A 19,861-nucleotide genomic window follows, 5' to 3' on the forward strand; every position below is an offset into this window, starting at 1 on the left:
AATGCAGCCGCCTCTGGGTGAAACAGAAACTTCGAAGTTGGGCCGTCTTAGAGATGCTGCCATCTGAATACACTCTGTCCTTAAACTTCCAGATACAAATTTAATGTGTCATCCTTCAGTTTCTTGGAAGAGTTTTGATTTTCATTGTGTCCTCACTTCAAATTAGATTATATCAATCACCGTATTGTGATACTGTGTTCCTGACAGGCTGATGAAACGCATTAACTGTGACAGTCGGTACAGGATAATATCAGTCAGTATGCACAGGAGCGCACATCTCATCAGTTATGAATCTTAAACAAACTGACACACCATTGATGCCACTTTTTGAAATTTATTTTGAGTTCATTTTAATGATTTTAAGCAATTTTAATGTTTCTGAAAAAGCATCTCATGACTGTTAATCAGTTATTCATTCAAGCTGCTATGGAGATTGGTTCACATTAGATCGCATTGACATTCATACATTTTAAGTCTCATTAGTAGAAATATGTTCAATTATGACACTTTATTGATATGTTTCTATTTTTTTTCCCTTCAAAATATAAAAAGATAGATCATGAACATTCCATTGAAATATACTTTATACAGTTCTTGATGAGTTGTTCTTTGTGTTCCAACATTTCAAAAATAAAATCCGGCATAAGTCACAACCAGATGCTCCAGTGACCACCTGTCCTCCTCATTCACTCTCCTACTAAGACCGCAGTACAATGGACTAGTACCTAAGTCTGTTTTATACAATTTGATGGCATGTAAAATGAACATACATCTTTCATCTTTGGAATGCTTACGTAAATGCATGATGTTAGTAATATTAGATGTATGTATATCCATATGAGTTGTAGTGGTGTGTATCACATTGTTTCTGATTAAAATAAGATAGTAAATATATTAGTAAAATCTATTCAGTATGATTACATTTCCTCTAAAACAACTCTGGTCTTATCACTTTGTTAAAATAAAATATTTTTAGATTAGTGTGATTGCTAAGTCACTCTATGGAAAGCCATAAAGCCACTACACATGTGGTTGCAATCATCTGGACTGATGACAGGACATCTGTGTCTCAGGGAGCATACAGTAAGTGTCGATCAGTGGCATTCGTGGTGCAGATTGCATACAGTGTCCTCAATTAAACAAACAGAAAACAGATTGAACAGAAACAGGCACATAAAGAAAATACATAGTTGCTCATTAAGGACGTGTCATCCAAGGACCACATAACACCTTGACCACATGTCATAGTATTGTCACTACACATAGTAGCTGTTAGGTTAACAGTGGTACCTACTTACCATGTAAAGCATTTTTATTCTTTTGGTTATGTGAGTGTTACATAGGAGACCTCTAAACATTTTATAACAGATTGCAAAGTTTAGAAAGTAAAACAGACTTAGCACTCTTAACATTGTAACTCATTCTGTTCAACATGACTAAATCAAATGGCAGTATTATGCAATAGAAAAGGAAAGACATCTTTTTCAGCCTGGCATTGGCAGAGCAGTCACAATGTAGAGAATGAAGAAATGGCTAAATTAACCATGATAAAGAAATAAATAAGGCAGAAAGGACAGTAGAACATGGCTGTAAAAAAAAACTAAAATAGTTGGGTGAAGCACAAAGTTTTTGCAAGTGCGCACACCATTGCTAGAGGTTTACCTCTGAAATATTCATAAGCATCTTTGTGACCATCGAAGCCGTAGTTGCTTAATGTCTACCAAAATGGGAACTGAAATCTGGAGTTTCAAAAAGATAAGGGACCGAAACAAAATCCCATGGAACATTTTTGCAAATAGACAAAAAGTAAGTTCTAGACCCTGTTAAACCAACGCAGACTCGACAGAATTCTCCAATAGTCTCTGTGGTCTACATCACACCATTGAGTCTCATGTACTGGTGAGCCTCCAACTTGCAATGTACCAAGAATGGACGGAGGACCATTCAGCTGCCTGAGCTGAGCCCTGAACCAGCAGGACCTGAAACTCACCTGGAACTCCAAACCAAGGATGAGGTGCTTGGAGAGCACTCAACAATGAGATGTTTTTTTGTCCTTTTTTTTTTTTTTTTAAGTAAGATTTTTTTTTTCTAACATCAATCACCCTCCCCTCTGTGGACACTGGTGTATCTTGTATGTTCTTTCTTTCTTGCAACACTTAAAGTACTTTTACTGACATCATTTTGGAAGCTCTGGGTCTCTTTGATTGGTGCTCACATGAATGGGTTGTGTGCTGTAATGAGCTGCCAACTAGCCAGCTGGGTGATGGTAACTCCATGGGTAGTGACGGATGCAAAAGACTCGACCATCTAAAAAAAGAAATAAACTAATTCAAAAAAAGAAAAAGAAACGAAGACGAGCTACCTTACACACTCATGCTGACACTGTGAGTGTGAGTAGTTTTCAGTTGCCTCTGGGAGGAAGACGTTTCTGCTCTACGACACGGCACAGTGTTCATAGTTATCAGGACTGGATTCATGACGAACAATGATAGGAGGCTAAGGGGATATGTCAAGACTCTGTTCCCCCTCGAGAGATTATCAAGTCATAATGCATGCGTTTTTTTACACATCACTGTGAGGTGTTCACATTATCGTTGTCTATATACTAGAATTTCTTATGTTAGAAAAAAAAAATAGCAAAACACCGACATCCACACACACCATCAACACACCTGAGTCCTTTAAACCACACACAAACTTTGGAATGGCAGTTGGTTCCATGCAAACCTGAAATCTCTCTCTCGACTGTTGACCAGGACAGTAAAGTATCTCTCATGGTCTGTTATTGGAAAAACCTGCACTTATACTCTAATTTTCCTACCAAGGACTTGTGAAACAGAACCGCCCATCTCAGCAAAATCCTGCCACAAGACAATCCAAGGCCTTTTTACGAATCTCTTAAACACTGAGGCGTTGAAGATACTCTTGAGGTTCTCCGTTTGCCCTGCTACAATCACGTGACAACTCTTGTATTATTGCCAAAGGAAAAAAAAAGCAAACTATGAGTACTAATCAAGCAGTCAAAGTAGTGGTATGGAGAGCTGTTGTTGTTTTAGAACTGCTGCTGTTGCTGCTGCTGCTACGGTAAGTTGTGCAAATGATTCAAGGAGAGAAAGGGAAAAAAGGACTTTGTGAATTGTTAACGTTCTTTTGCACAAATGCTATAGTTTGGCAAAGTGTTGAATGATCGCTGCTGATAGAATGGTTAGAAAATATACTGCGTTACAAAGTAATACTATTGAAAAAGACTGGAATGAGGAATGTAGGGCAGTAGTAGCAGAGAGATTTCATCGAACAAAACAAAGTTCAGGGTGTACTTTGCAAACATACATGTTTCAATATTCACATTTTTTTTTTTACTTTTCAAAACAAAATATAGCTCTTCTCTGTCATTATAATCTTTTTTAAAACATTAATTGCATATAACATTTTTTTAATTCATTTTATATATACTTTTTTTTGTATCTCTAGCACCCTTGTCTTCAACTAAGGGCTTGCAGAAAAGACAGTCATGCAAAGTAGTCATGCTGGTAAACAAAGTTACAAAAATGCATTATCTTTTTTTTTTCATTTGTTTATCTCAGCGTCCATCCTTTGTCATCCCAATGTCTTTATAGGCAAGAGTCTTCCATTGCTCACTGTCTTTCCATAACAAAAAAAAAACATTTTCCCACTGCATGTGGGGAAAACACCTTCACCCACCCCTCATGACAAAACATTAGCTTTCCTTAGTTTTTCAGAACTTTCTCTCCACTTCATGATGCCAGATTTTTCTATTCACATTTGCATCTGATTTTTTTTTTCCTTTCTTCTGCTCTGGACCTTTTTTTTTTTTTTTTCTTCTCCCGGAAACTTTCTCCGAAGCCATGGATAGTTGATTTGTTTATCAAAATATAGATTTGATTTCTTTGTACACTTCCACACTTGCTCTACTTCTTGGTCCATTTCTTCTCATTTTCCCCTTTTGCCTAAGGGCTCCACTGATGGGCCATCCTTATTTTGACATCGACGTGCCACTGAAGCAGTCGTTGGCAGCAAGAGGGACAAGAGAGAGACGGGGCAGTATGCGTCTGGGAATTCTCGCCTAATTGGCAGTGTCGGCCTTTGTGTTACAGGGGAACATTTATCTGATTGGTCCCTTTCAAAATGATAGCTGATCATTTCCAGCTAATGAACACTTGTGTGTGACGTAAAAAGTGCCTTTGTGGTAGTGGTGTCCTTTTCCATGTAATTTAGGCCAGCCAATATCCTCGGATATTGAAGACAGACTGACACTTGTCCCTTGGAGTTTTTCCTCTCCTTGAGTCAGTCTTTTTGCTCCTCGCGACTGAGCTCCGTGTCAGTCGGACATGGGAAAAATACTTGGAACATTTAGATGTGCATATAGGAATGTGATGTTAGTGGCAGTTAAAGGACTAAGTTCTCTTAGAGGAATTATTCTGTACCAAACAGAGACAATGGCCAGCATGAGGGCGAGTACAAACCTCATCCTGAACGGAATATTTTTCCTAATCTACAATTCATTACACAAGGTCATACAGCAAGTGCATGCTACAGGACCTTTGGTATCCCACATGGATTTTGACGGGCTAGCCCATAGCAGTACATGAGAGATAAAGATGAGTCTTTATTTTCTCCACCGTTTCTCTCGGGGAATGTTTAAAGTGAGGCTAGACGTACAGTAGATGCAATACATGATCTGTTTGAGCTGATGCTACATGTGCTTTATGTGTCACTGTTGTTGATTATCTCAGTACATGTGAGGAGGGCAGTGTTTCAGTCTGATAGAAGTGAATGGAAGACATAGGTTCAGTGTCGAACATGCTGTACAAGTGCTGAACTTGAATGAAGGACTGCAGTATGGTTGCCGCTGGATGCTGTGCTTGTGATGACCTCAAGTGCGTTGTTTGTATATTTAGCGTACTCTTTTTGTTTCTGGAATGTCAAGTGTTAATAAGTAAGACTAATCCTTTGTCTCTCATGTACTTTCTCTATATATATTTTTTTTCCTTCACTGGAAAAGGAACCCAAGAGGAAAATGACATCTAAAAGATCCCTTGTATGCATAAAATTCCTCTCTCTGCAAACTGTTAATGGATTAAGTCAAGTTATTTCCCGGCCAACAAATGCTACAATATGTTAGCAGAGATGCTACATTGTTCATTCAGTCCTTTGTGAAGACAAGTGTTTTTTTTGTTTTGTTTAGTTGTTTTTTTCTCTGAAACGTGAAGTTGCGCAGATGGTACTGAGTTAGTCATCGTACAAGATGGCGAGTATCGTGCTGTCAGAGAGATGTCATCTGGAATGTGTAATCAGGAGTCCATTTCTCTCCCAAAGTGTGTCTGTGCAATGCTCAGTCAGTTTGCCGAAAAAAGAGGGGAAAAAACAAAAAGGAGAAAAAAAAGAAGAAGGTCAGTCAGACAAGTTGTCAAAAGTATGGTCGGAGTTCCAAGAGGCTGCTTTGGTAACAACGTGAAGAGCAGACCATATGATTTTTTAATTCATGATTAACCTCTGGCCTCTCTCTTGTCACCGCAAAGATCTCCTTTAAACTGTCCATCCGTGTCACACCTGTCGCTTTACGTGGCTCCCGCCGCAAAATTGTGTTTACCGGTTACTGACTCCTCATTAGAGAGAAGGCGAATGCTAGAAACTTAACACTGTGAAGACAAGAACAGAAAGCCATTACTGTTGAGTCCATGAGAGAACAGACAATATTTGAAAAAGAAAAAGAAATCACATTCAGTGAAATTGAAATTTAAGTAAACTTGTAACATTACGAGTAAGCACATGTGATTGGTTCATAGGAGTGCTCGACTAATATAAAACAATCTTGTTTTTTTTTTCATTTGTTTTCATGTTTGATATTTGCCAATTCCATGGATTTCCATCACACAGTTTTCGTAGTGTTACTCTCATTATGTACAATAGGGAAGTAATCAGGGATTACCATTACCTGTTAAACTGCTGGTTAACTGTGCATGTCAGAATGAAGTGTACACATTTTAACTGTGATGACAATTCTATCTTCCAACAAACACAACACACAATGTTGGCACATAAGAAATGGTGACATTGAAAAAAACTCAGAGCTGACAATATTAGAAGAAAGAAACAACAGACTGGGTGAAACAAGCTGCCAGCCAGCTGACCAGCACCGTGCTCTCCACTCTGCCAACCCTCAACAAATATAGCATCGTCTTTACAGGAGAGAGTTATGTACAGAGAATTTCAAAGTGAACAAAGTAAGATATTAGGGAGATGATTGTGCACTAATATGTTTGTGTGTATGTATATTTGTGTATGCATATGTACTGTATGTGTATGCCAACATTTCCATATACGTACAAACACATTTTTGACAGATGGACACATATATGCATACTCAGAGAATTATTGAAGGTTTTTACATTAATAGATTATTGTGATTAGTAAAGCAAGTAGTTAATTTACAAAGTTGGTTGACACCATCTCAAGAAGCGTAACCCCCTTTTTTAATATATACATTTTGCAAACACAGGTGTAAATTCAAGAGTGTGTTTGCCAACAGCAGTAGGTGCGGCGCTGTCAAGTCTTCTTTGCCCACAGTTATGGCAAACAGTTCTTGAATCACATGTGCTGGCATCATGCATTATTTACCAGGAGATTAAACACTACTGTTCTGGTCTCACCAGCACACATCAAGCCACAAGACAAACACCATCTCTTAGAGCAGCCACACTGGCTCTTCCCATCTGCTCTTCGTTTCAGCCTCTTCTTCTCTCAATATCCACTGAATAGTCGTGGTTTTCTCCAGTGGAAAACGAGACCTAGGTTACGTATTTTAGAAATTGTACAGTCAACGTGAAGGGTTTCATCACAGGTTAAGGTCTGGATACATCCTACGAGAAACTGTGGTTTCCATCATGAGGAAGAATCTGTATCTTTTAATCTAAACCACCCAATATGTATTAAAATAAGTCTACACAAAATCTGAAATAAAGGACTCTTAATGCCAGATTTGTCTGTGTTAAGTTTAAGTCTAAAGGCACTCCACTGTTTGTCTGGATACAAACCAGACTTTTCTGTCTTTGTCTTTATTTATTCTGGCACCAGTGCAGCCTGAACCGGTGCCAAAGCAGCCTTTGTGCTGTTACACACAGCACTGGTATTAGAAATCACAACAGCTTATTCACTGATGCAGGACAAAATTGCATTATTTTCGCCAAATTATCTTATGCACATTATTCTTCTTCCCAAATTACCATATGATAGAGCTAAAAATATGTGTAGTAACAATAGAGTAAAACTCTGTCCTGTAAAAAGGATGCTAACAAGATCCATAAGATTGAAAGACTGATGCTCCAAATTGTTAAACTGGGGTACCGTTATTTTCCCACAAACTTACAGAAATATGATCATTACAATTTGCTGTTTTACCTTGGACTGCCCAGCCAATTAGGTTATTTACCACTCCTTTAGTGCATATTACAAGTTAGATTAAGCATCCTCTCATATGATGCACTAGAAACAAAAAACCCAACACAATACATTTCACATTCCTATGCTTATCAATAAATGCCATGGTTAAACAATGTATGCCAGTTAATGACTCTACTTCATATAACCATATGCTGCCCTTCACATTAGCAACAACCCCTGAAATGTTTTCCTTTACTGTACATTTCAATATATTACGGTATATTCAGTACAAGTACAGTGCATTTATCCCATCTTGTCAGTGAAAACAACCAAGAATGACATCCCCTGCAAGCTGCTGCTATAGCTGAATTAATAATGGTTTGCCTTAAAAATAACCGTGTCACATGATAATAGTACAAAAAATAATAGACAAACACACTTTGTTTTAGAAACACATACATAATAATATATATGAATATATGAATATAACCAAAACACCCGGTGTTGTCATATGAATTGAATCAGGGATCTCAGGTATTATAAAACCTTCTGCCCACACTCACAAAGTAAACATAGATGTATTAATTTCATATGACTTTAATGTATTCACATGTGTAGATACAGATATGTACATATTCAATAATAACCACTCGTCTATTAAGCATTGCTTCGAAGGGTTAGCTAGTTAAATCTAGCTAGTTTGCATGAACTCCTAAACTGACATCAGAGCCTAAAGGGGCCTCATAGAGGCACTTACAACATCTGCCTGTTTTGTTTACTTAAGCAATGTTTACTTCAGAATCTCCTAGGTGATTTGCATTGGCCACAGCGATGGGATATGAATTCAACAGAACCACAGTTGACATTACTCAGATCCATTTGCATACCGTACAAAGCAAATTTGAGGAAATACAGTACTTCTATAATCATACATGTGGAAAGTGGTGTTGTGTAAGGTGATGTTATTCTCTCAGCCACTGTCAGTCGATTGTAGCAAAAAAACATTACTGCAGATACAGTATGGTTGATGGAGGGACATTTTCTCTGACTGAAACAGAAAACGTACACTCCAAATAAAGTGGCATATTAGAATAATTTCGAGTATCTTCAAACTTTAACATCCACATTGTGGAGGCGTTCTAAGATTACACAGTATGCGTGTGCACTTTTTTTGTGTGTGTGTGTGAACTGTGAGAAGTGATGCTATAGCAAAAAATTACAGACCAAAATTCAAATTTGCTGATGTGGACTAGGATTAGCTTTGAGGATTAAACTCAGGCCAATCAACACTGACTCATTACGCTCACAAAAGGTTTTTTTTCTGCAAGTTCAATTTAAAAATGTACTATCCCAGAGTTATCCTATTTTCTACCTGTACAATTTCAGGTGAACGTTACACATCTAGGAGCTGCTATAACTGCAGGAACAAAGTTTTGCATGCTGCTTCACTAAATTATTTTAATTTTCTGACATCATAAAGGTGAAATGTACAATATTGCGTATAAGCACGACTACTAGTAGGTTCAGTCTGAGAACATGTGCGATGGCCTTCATAAACCCGTATCAGATGAAGCCAGGCAAGCATTAGTTCTTGCAGTGACTGTATGGTCGAAATCTATCCTGAATCAGACTTTTACAAACCTTTTCTAACCTCTCGTAACAAATTCAAGCAACACTGCATATCTAAGTCCTGAAAGTTTAGGGGTCTGGAAGCACATTGATTTTTAGACAAAATAGCAATCAGGACCATAGATTATGACAGTAAGAATATCAGGACCTGACTTTCTGGAAATACTCTCCCCTTTACACCTGCAAATAATTGTTGGTTCTAAAGCACTTACAGTTTTTCCTCATGATTTCAGTCTGAATACATTTCTGTCTGTCAAAGAGCTTTTGACAAATGATATTCTAGACAATCAGTGGTACAGAAAATTCATTCCTTACGATGAAATACACATTACCAGTACAAGTGAAGAAAAATATAAAATTACAAAACTGAAACAATCAAAAATGGCAGCCACAACATCACAAACTCTGAAGGACCAGTTAGACCACATTGATTTGAAAGAAAACAAGACAAATGGCTCATGTCATTGTAATACTTGTGGACACTTAGATCTGGAACAACAGCTAAATCAAACATAACAAGTAGACTGCCTGTCTGTGCATTTTTAGGATTAAAAATAGATCTGCATATTTACATATGTATGTGCACAGCATGTTTTCCAGCATTAAAGTAATATTGCATGTTTATTGCATATGTGAATGTCATTTTTTAAAATCTTTTTTGCTCAACTTTTGACACAAGATGTATCATGAGGAAGGCCCTCAGTTACAAAAATTAAAGCAATAAATTAACTAAAAGGCATTCAATACTGTATGAGAAATCACTGAGGGAAAAAAACATGTTATAAACCCTGTCATATATTTTACCAACAACCTGTATTTAGTAATTTTAACTTCTATACAGAAGCAGTTTTAGATAAACACTTAAACCAAAAATTAAAATCAAAAAAAGTAAAGATGTAAAATTATATATTAAAAAACATAGGTTGAAAGTGAAAAAAGAAGCAAAACACATATTTAGAAAAGCTGAACATTGTTGGGACATATTAAGTGCGATGGTCTCGCGGTCATTTATTATTTTTTTTCTTTGAATATGGTCTGTGTCTTTTGCCAACATGCAAGCTTAAAAGTTAGTAAATTAACTGTGTTAGTAAAGTGCTTGTATTAATTTTATATATATAATTTATTGTCTATAATATTTTTTACTTTACAGATTGTACTAGTTTAAGTAGGCTACATTGCATTTGGGTTTTTGAAAACTTGTAGGCCTGCACGTTTTACATTGCCATTTCTTCAAAGGTCCACTCAGTCATGAACTATCATCAAATAGAAAACGTGAAAGGAGGATCAGAAAGCTAAATTGTGCTCCTGTCTGAGAATCAAAACAAGTCCTACTCATGACAACTTCAGCTGCCTTTATAATGTTACCAACTGTGGGTATAATCTCCCCAAGTTTCAAATGCTAAAACTTTACTGGCTGAACACAGAATCAACTCAGTTGATGAGGTTTATGTGCCACTGCAAAGCTCCAGATTATATCACATCAGGTCATTTGGTGTCGCTAACAACAAGCAATGCTTATTAGCAAGCTATCTTGTCGGGAAATTAAAGCATGTAAACAAGCAAAGATGGTGTAAGAAACTGAGCTTGTTTTGCATTGGTCAGTTTAAAGATTGTTACTTCTGAAGTTCCTGGGCATAAATTAAAGATTTTGTTAAACCTGCCGCCGTTGGTGTGATGTGGCAGCGAAGGCCAGAGCTTGTGGCTAACTGATGCTAGCTTGGCTACCTCCATCGATCACATGAAGGCAAATGATGATATAAATATTTTCATTTTTTGTATGATTGCAATAAATGCATTTAATATTATGATGATGAATATACATAAATATATTAGAACATGCTTGCAACTGCCAAATATGACTGTATAGACCTTTAGCTATATACGTACTGAGGGAACAATTACTTTAATGGGATCCTAACAGCAGTTTAATAAAACATACTACAATTTTCAAATGTTTGGCTGCACAGTTGAGATGGCTCAATATTTGTCTTCTTTTTAAACTAAGCAAAGTTTTGCTTTATTCTTTTTATCTTTTGACATTGTGTTGAATGATGCTACAATAACTTTCAAAATGAGGTGTTAATAGTGAGACTTATAGAGGCCGAGTCTGTTTTTTCTTTTTTTTTGATTTTAAAGAGAATTACTGTACCAAAATGATATCTACACTGTACATTCATTAATATTCACAAAGGACAAAAAGTAGAAACCTATTCAACATCAATCTAATCTATAAATGTATTTTTGTCTTTGGCTAAATGAACTGAAGCCTCTTGTTTCATGGTCATTTCTCTGGACAGTGTCGTGAGCTCAGTTTTGTTTGGTCCAGAACACACAAAAATGGATGTCCATCTAAACACTTTTTAAATGTAACAGTGCACGTTTCCATCACGTGTTTTTTTTTGTTTAAAACCTCTGACACTATTTCATGTCCTAACCAATAATAATATATATTTTACATTTCTTCAAATAACTTAAAATATGTGTAGCTTTCAAACAAAAATTTGTATTTGACCCCATCAGCTAACCTGATGCATGCATCATAAACCATTGGATTCACAAGACGAGAGGTCATTTCTTTCTACATTCAAGTTCACCTTATGTTATTGCTATTGCTTTTGCACGGCATACGCTCCAAATGGAGGCTACAATGCGATCAGTCCATGGCTAATCCAATGCAACTCTTATTATCCAATCATAACCATCCTTTCCGCTACAAAATAGAGGGGATGGGGGAACGACAGCGGCGCAAGGGCCCTGGGGCCTCATAGGTTTCAAAGGGTGGGCTAGTGATAGGAGCAAGCCGCAACGATGACCCAGCCATTCCCGATATGTTATTGAGACTGCGAGATTTCTCATAGCCCGTTGCTTTAACACAGTAATGTTAACCATTGATAAATACATTAGATTAATATTTGAATTTTTGTTTTGTTATCATATGCAAATAATAAAAAAAAGAAATCAAGGTTGAAATGTTTGGGCATGGTAAAACCAATTTAACATATTCAAGTGATTTGTTATGAAAATTACACATCATAGAAACATGAACATGAGGTTTAAGATGGTGTCAGAAGAAATCAAAGAGAAAGGAAGCACAAAAGCAGAGTGGAAATTAAGGATAAGAAATTGAAAATGTTATCAAATCATAAAGACATTAAAGGACAGACGGGGACAGACACAGACAAGACAGACAAGACAAGACAAAACAAGAAAATGCGAGTTATGATATGTCTTTTTTTTTTTCAAAACAGAAAAGCAAAAGATTCTTAAGATATTAAGAAATGTAACACCTATAGTAGGCCCATTGAATAAAGCACCTGGCATTTTATTATGTATCAAATACACACAATGTTCAGGTGTTTTAGACAACAGTTTGGCCAGAACTATACAATTTAACAAAAACACACAGTAGCAAATACTGATATAAATAAATATCACTGATACAGTCTAAGAGTTGGCCACATGAGGCTTTAGGTGAAAAAGCTTAAAGATGCACACTCTTAAAGTCACTGTATGGATAATAGTTTAGCGTTCGTAAAGAGTCAATTTAGTATTTGCTTTTTGTTCCAGTAAACTTCAAATGGCCAACACACAAAAAAGCCCTCCCTGCAACAGTTAAAAACACTTCCTGCCCCCCGGTAATCGCATCCTGTAGTGGAGATCAGCTCACATTTTTGTTTACAGTGGGAAATGACACAAGGTAAAAAGAAAAAAGGAAAAAAAAGGCAGAATTTACTGACCCAAGACCAGTTGGACAAGTGACTTTAAAGCAGCAGCATTCACCACTGCAGGTCTACAGTAACCAATTTCTTTAGAACAGATTAGCCTATGTGTCCTTTCCCACTGTGTTTAAGGTGTGTAACACAGCATGCAGACATTGAATTCCCCCTGTACTGTTGGAAGCAGCCACAGAGAAGATAGTGCTGTGCTGACGGAGTGTTGTTGCATCAGGTGAAGTGGAAAACACCATTGGTAGGTGGCAGTCACCTGCCCTATCAATGGCTAACAGACCTTTAATGGGTGGAGTTTAACGTTGTTAATGTGATTTTAATGTAAAACTGGAATGCTGGGTCTGAATTGTAGTTATGGTGCATATTTGTGTAAAACTCCAACCATCACAAGGCCACAGTCAGACAACAAACAACACCCATTGGTGCAGTATGACACCCTTTGTGCCTTCCTGCTGAGATGAAGATACACAGCAATACTGTGGCGCACGGTGGCCAACCCCACCGCTCTAGATTGCGCATCATTTGAGCCAACCATAAATAAAAATCCTTTTTTTTTCTTCCGACTGGCGCAGGCACATTAGTCAGATGGCAACTCGGTAAAATATTGATGATGCATTTTCACTGGGTTTTTTTTTCTCAGCCTGCGCCGCACACAGCGATTTCTGAGAAGCTGTCCGGCCAATCTGCGATGACGCTTCATTCTCAAGTTCAATTCCAAAAGAGTTTTGTTAAAATTGCCCAAATGTATCGAGACAAACTGTCAGGTCGCATTAAATTGCAGCCGAATTGGTGATGTTTGCTGAATCAGAACTGACGAGCGACAACGGGAGGGATGAGTACAACAACCCAACCTGTTCTCTGCTGCAGATAATAAGAAAAGTTCAACTCTTTACCTGACTTAATGCTGAATAAGTTATCTTTAACACTTGCATGAAATCACCTCTTTTGGATATTATCTATAAGCTAATTTTTTTCCCTCAATAGCTATTAGGTGTGTCTACATACAGTAGTTTACTGTCATCCCCATGCTGGATTCAAATTTACACATTTAAGGTTCTGACCAGAAATTATGTATAAATGTAATTCAGTGTAATTTAAGTTTTTGCTAATGCAAACATATGAACCTACTGCCATTGTATTCACATTAAAAGCCCATCAACGGGTTACACAAAATGTGTTTGATCTGGTGATAGTAGAAAACAAACACATAGACAACTGTCATATTCATATTCTCCATCTGCTCATTACAGTGGATGTCACAAATGAACAAAACTAAACTGACTTTTATTAAAAGGTGCAACTGTTATAAACCAAAACTTTTATATTTAATTCAGTAGTGAGTGAAAATCTCTCATGAAACAGTGTTGTTCCTGTCTTTAAGACAAATGAAACTGTGTTATCGAATATATAAATTATATAAAACCAATAATTTACTATACTTGTATCTGTACATCAAATATTCCAGCTATTATAGTAATGTCCCTGTCAGCTGCTTTTATGCTGCAGGTTTAATATTAGGAAACTGCTTTACTTGTGCGCTGTCTTTGATCAATAGTGACGGATGCTGAGGAGACTGGAGGTTTGCAGTATGGGAGCTCACAAAAATAAAGTGGAGAAGCCTGTATGTGGAGGTTTTTATCTGCTGAGAAACTCCTTTGGATCTATTCTTGGTGCTAAGCAGAAATCATCACGCAGCATGCAGAGTACGGAGAGAGAGAAAATAGACACTATGTATTATGTATATGATGATCTCCAGCCATACTAAGACTAATCTAGTAAAGGCTTTAATGTTGACTCTGCTGCTGTGAATAAACGTCCCTTATTAGAGGGTTTGAAACACTTGTCAAGTGAGACATGAGTTAGATATGGAGGAGAAAAATGAGTTCCCATCTTTTGATTAGATGAAGGTGAAAGTGATGAACAACAATGCAGACTAGGCCGGGGGTTAGATACTGACAGTGTAAAAGCTTGATGGGTAGATTCGTTTTTCCTGATGTTTGGAAGCGTCGCTCAGTGAAATTCAACACAAGGAAAAGTTTTCAGAGAGGACAATAAAGACGCTCATATTGTAAAAGTAATCATGTCTCAGCCACTGCAGTCTGTCACGCTCTGCTAGCTGCCTCCTCTCTGCGCTAACTACTGTATTTACAACAACATCAACAGGGGTTTTGTGCTTTGGGATGGTCTATCAGGGGAAATGTGGAGTCTGGCTGTCATTGTATTCAGTGATGACATAATTCCTACCCAAAGTCACACTTAATTTACACTATGGAGGGAGCGCATACCTACCTACAATCAGACTTTAGTTACACTTGCACTGCAGTGGCGGCCTGGGGATGGGATGGAGAATGAGTGTTAATCACAGGAGGAGGAGGTGGTTATGGAGAGGGAACACACAGAGGAACAGAGAGAGGAAAACTGCAAATATTCTGACCAGACTCTTTACCAAAGGAAATAATCATGTTCAACAGACCAAACCAAACTAACAGACTGCTTTATTCTTGTATGTACTGTATGTGTGCAGAAGGCAGAGCGCCACTTGACCTCTTGACTTCACCAGCGTGCGCTCGCTATGGATACACGGGAATTGCTGACTCTTCACATGCTATTCTTAGCACGGTTACATACTGTATCATTCTTACATGGGATCAATTGCCTGTTAAAGATACGTCTGATCTCATGTTACCCATAATTAGATGTATTGATCTCCTCGTGAACATTACCAAAGCCACAATATGTCCATACAGTACATACTTTTGGGGAAACTAAATGACATGCAACTGTAGCCTGCTTCCTCTTGTTACCTACATGTAGGTCATACAGGCCTGTATGCGTCAGCTGTTATCATTAAAGCTGGATCCTGTTTAATATTTCATATCTATAGATACTTGTCATAGATTTGCATAAATATTTATCAAATGTGCATACATACATACATACATACATACATACATACATACTGTATATACATAACATGTATTATTCCTGTTGCTAGGTAAAAATCTGGCTCAGACAAAAGAATATCTGCAGTGTTGGGATGAGGAGACACAGGAAGAAACACAGTGGTTCTGCTACACATGTTACAACATGCATGACAACGTGGAACAAGTTTTACTGAAAGAGAATAATGACACACAAGAGGTCACGGACAAGTGTTACCAAATAAAATAAACACATTTTCACATAAACAAGTTTTTAAGAGTTAAAATTAGAGTTGGTGTATTATACTTGGTTACTGATCCAGTGGCTATCATGTAAAAATGATCAACCGTACTGAATAATTTTCCTGAGTACAGGCAGAAACAAAAGATGCCTTGTAGATGTGATAAAATAGACTATAAAAAATCCATCAACAACCTATCCTTATAAATATCAACATTATAAATAATAAACGATAGGGTAAGCGTGGGATGAAATGTGGATGAAGAGCGACTGCGCCCCTCTGGATATAACAGCTTGTCTATGAATAGATTTATGCATATTCTGTTTAATGTATAATATTTGTTAAACCTCAACATTGTATTGGATTGCAAAAAGTGCTGGTTTAACAGTGGTGTTGGGGTGTTGAAAAGTAAAAGGCATAATCATTATTCTTTGGTCACATGTAATTTTTTTTGTTTTGGTGATGAATTAGGAGTCGTTGAGAATGTCCTGACCCAGTGAGATTTGTGCCATTTTTTTGTTCATTGATTTCACTAATTATTTTTGTTAATTTCCTTTATCGATCCAATTCACACTAGACAGGTAGTAGGTGATGGTAGAACTCAAAGAGGAACACAGGAAGAACACAGAGAAGTCAAAAACACCAAACCACAAAAACACAGTTGTACAAAACTCAAAGATATCAAGAGAAAAAAAAACAGATCATATGCAACAACAAAATATAAAAATTTAAAATAAATATAACTTAATCCTATGCACAAAATACACCACACAATACTTAATGAAAGATGTACGCACCATGTTGGAAACAAAAGGACATAAATTAGGTATACTGAGATATACAAAGAAAAACAATTATACACATACAGTGAGAGAGAGGGAAGAGAGAGAGGAGGAACGACAGAGCCCAGCGAGACTGAGATCCTTGACGAAGGTCTAGAGGAGTGATTGGGAGTGGGCAATCAAAGGGGTGATTGACCGTTTGACCTTAGTGAGCCATGCATATTGCATTGGGTGCATAAGGAAGTCAAATGGCACAATCAAAGAGAAGAAAAGGAAAAGCTGATAATAAAAAAAATAAAAAAACAAAGAAGTTGGCAAAGACATTGTATGCGTATATCTAGAAAATAAATCACAACTGAAGCACACAAGAATGAGTTTAGACAGCGTGAGGATCCCTCTTTAAAGGCAAGAAGGAGAACGTCTATCATCATCAGCAGAGAACAGGGACATTAACTAATTGGAATCAAATACTGAACCTATCTATTTTTGTAAATTAATTATCAAGTTTGTCTTCATAATACTAAATGTTCATATATGCATTGTTTAAAATATAGCCTTTTTTACACATGCACTGGGTGTCATTTGTCTATCACAGAGCTGTGTACATAGGATATCATTAGAAAAAAACTGGAGAATCAGGTCCTGGATGTATAAAATATTTTTGCTGTCTACTGTAGCCACCAAGTACAATCAGTATAAGGGCACAAGGCTCAACTGTGTTGTTTTACATCCTCTGATTAAATATATGACTTATAAGGTACAATGTTTCTGTAGGAAACCAAACCCTGAAGCATTTTACAAGAGCCTCAAGCTTCTTTTCTTCAACCGCCTCCTGATTTACTTTAAAGAGGGATTTTTTTTTTTGGAGCATTTAAATTGCAGTTTATACATAAGAACCATCGAAACTGAAGCGATGTCAGCAACCTGTAAGTGAAGGGCTTGGACAGCTCGAGGCTTGCTTACCTTAGACAGCATGTAGCCACTTTTCAATCAAATCTGTCACAGTGTTTGTCTGTCTGTCTGTCTGGTTGGTCAGTTAAGTGTTGTAAGTGTTTCAGTCACCGAGTGCAGCTTTTGATTTCTATCCAGGTCTCCACAGTGCAAATACAAGGAAAAAATAAAGGTCCTGAACTTTGTACTAAACTAGGCACTGAAAGCACAGCTACACGGTCTAGGGAATAGTATTTCAGATCCATTACACGCTCACAGCAAAGTCTGGTAAATCAGCATTGTAGTAACTGATTCAAACGTCAAGTGGCTTTGTTTACAAAACTGAGGTAGGACGTTGAGTGATAGTAGTAAGTTTTTGTTTGCTTTTTTTTGCTTGTTTCCAGCGTGGCATGTCTCAAGAGGTACTATCCCTTGACCTCAATGGCTCCGCTGACCCCTATGACCTTGGGCCTTGGAAAGACGATTGTCATACAACACTGCAATTAGTGTCAACACTGTGTGAAACTATCAAGTCCAGACAAAGATTTGAAAAAATAAAGCATATGTACATGTAAGTATGCATTGCCATTTACAGTGCTGAGTTTGTCACTTTAAAGGGATACATAAATTTTTTTTCGTGTCTTGCCTCACTCCCGAGTCCATGACAAGCAGATAGACATTGACATCGACTTTGCGTGCAGGGAGATAGAGCCCGTATCGCCCGTAATTAGCTTAGCTCAAACACTGGAAGTGCATAGTGTTAGCCTGCCTCCTACCCGAGCCGAAATCAGCAGTCAGAAGCTGATTTCATTTTAGCTCTAAACTCGGTAAATATATCACTTCATCGACATTTCAAACATGTTTAGGTGAGAAAGTAGCCATTTAGATCAGCAGTGTGTCGTTAATTTGTCTAAATACCAGCTGTTTACAATTTTGTTCGGACGAATTCGGTGCTACTCAAGCTAGCTGTTGTGACCAACGCACCGGTTACTTTCACAAATAAAACACCCGTTGCCCTTTACATACAGAAAACCATGACGATAGAATTTGTGCTTTTACTTTGAAATAGGAAGCTAACCTACCCTCGATGTAGCTAGCTTGAACCAAAATAAACCGCCTTTACTTGAACCCTCCATTTTGACCGATCTGGTCCCGTTACCGGCATTTGAACGCTCAAGATGCCTTACCGGAGAGTTTTGTCAGCTCTGAGACGAAGATCGGCCCGCCGGTTTCCATCTAGAGTCGATGAAGAGTGTCTCTGATGACTTTAGGTGGAGGCAGGCTAACATTACCTATACACTTCCAGCGTTTGAGCTAAGCTAATTACAGGCGATACGGCTCTATCTCCCTTGTTACTGCACGCACAGTCGAAAGGATGGTGTCTATCTGCTGGTCATGGACACGGGAGTGAGGCGAGACACGAAAAAAAAAATGTTGGCGTATCCCTTTAACCTGTGCATGATTACATGTACATATTATATGAATATAAATATACTATAGATATATATTTTTCAAGGTAAAAAAAAAAAGCTCTGGAGTTGCAGTGTATGTTTTGGTTTACCAAGGTGGAGGTCCACGGGGGAGGGAGCGACACGGATAAACACAGTAGAAGGGAAAAGAAAGAAAATTAAGCCACACACGACAACACAAACACAACACTCAGACGGCATTGAGAGGACAGAGACACAGTGTATAACACGTAAGAATGAAAAAGCCCACATACACACGCGTGATATGACACAACCTGAAGAGAGAGACAACAACAACACAGAGGCACATCAGACAACAACGTGACCCACTGTTCCCTTCAATCTTCTTCAGTGTATGTTTTATTAGTTATTGACACAGGACACGACAACTGGGTTATTTTGTTGCTGGGTGTTATCTTGCGTTATGTGGGCGTCCCACTACTATGCGAGTTTTAAGCTCTCACACAGACATAAACACACAAGTATACACAGATTTTTTTTGTGCTCACCGCTCATTGTCATGGATGTGTATCACAGAGCAAACCCATTTTCTTTCCAAAAAAAAATTTTTTTTAACATCTTTTTTTTCACATTGTTTATTGAGATTGTTGCTCAGTTCACAAACTTATAATGAAGCAAATTTGTTACTGGGCTGAGGTATCAGTTGTGTAATGTTGGATAAAATACCTCACAGAGCCTTAAGATACCATTTACCACCCAAACCTTAGTATTCAGATTCAACCACTACTTTAACTACTG

At 37.6% G+C, this 19,861-nt stretch overlaps 1 protein-coding gene across 3 annotated transcripts in view; it reads right to left on the minus strand.

Annotated features, from left to right (window-relative positions):
* Positions 1-314: 314 nt before the first annotated feature.
* Positions 315-19,861, minus strand: part of LOC146968062 (voltage-gated potassium channel KCNC1-like) — a 51,238-nt gene continuing 31,691 nt past the window's right edge. For 2 of the 3 annotated variants that reach the window (XM_085761690.1, XM_085761689.1), the window contains one exon: positions 315-5,660. In XM_085761690.1, the coding sequence (XP_085617816.1) occupies positions 5,647-5,660 (14 nt within the window). In that variant the 3' untranslated portion in view covers positions 315-5,646. Of the gene's footprint in view, positions 5,661-11,387; positions 11,896-19,861 lie in introns of those variants that run through there. The other variant, XM_085761688.1, reaches the window with a different exon arrangement.

The sequence above is a fragment of the Trachurus japonicus genome, chromosome 19 (assembly GCF_045865225.1).
Source record: "Trachurus japonicus isolate A0001 chromosome 19, Traja_1.0".
Taxonomy (NCBI): Eukaryota; Metazoa; Chordata; class Actinopteri; order Carangiformes; family Carangidae; genus Trachurus; species Trachurus japonicus.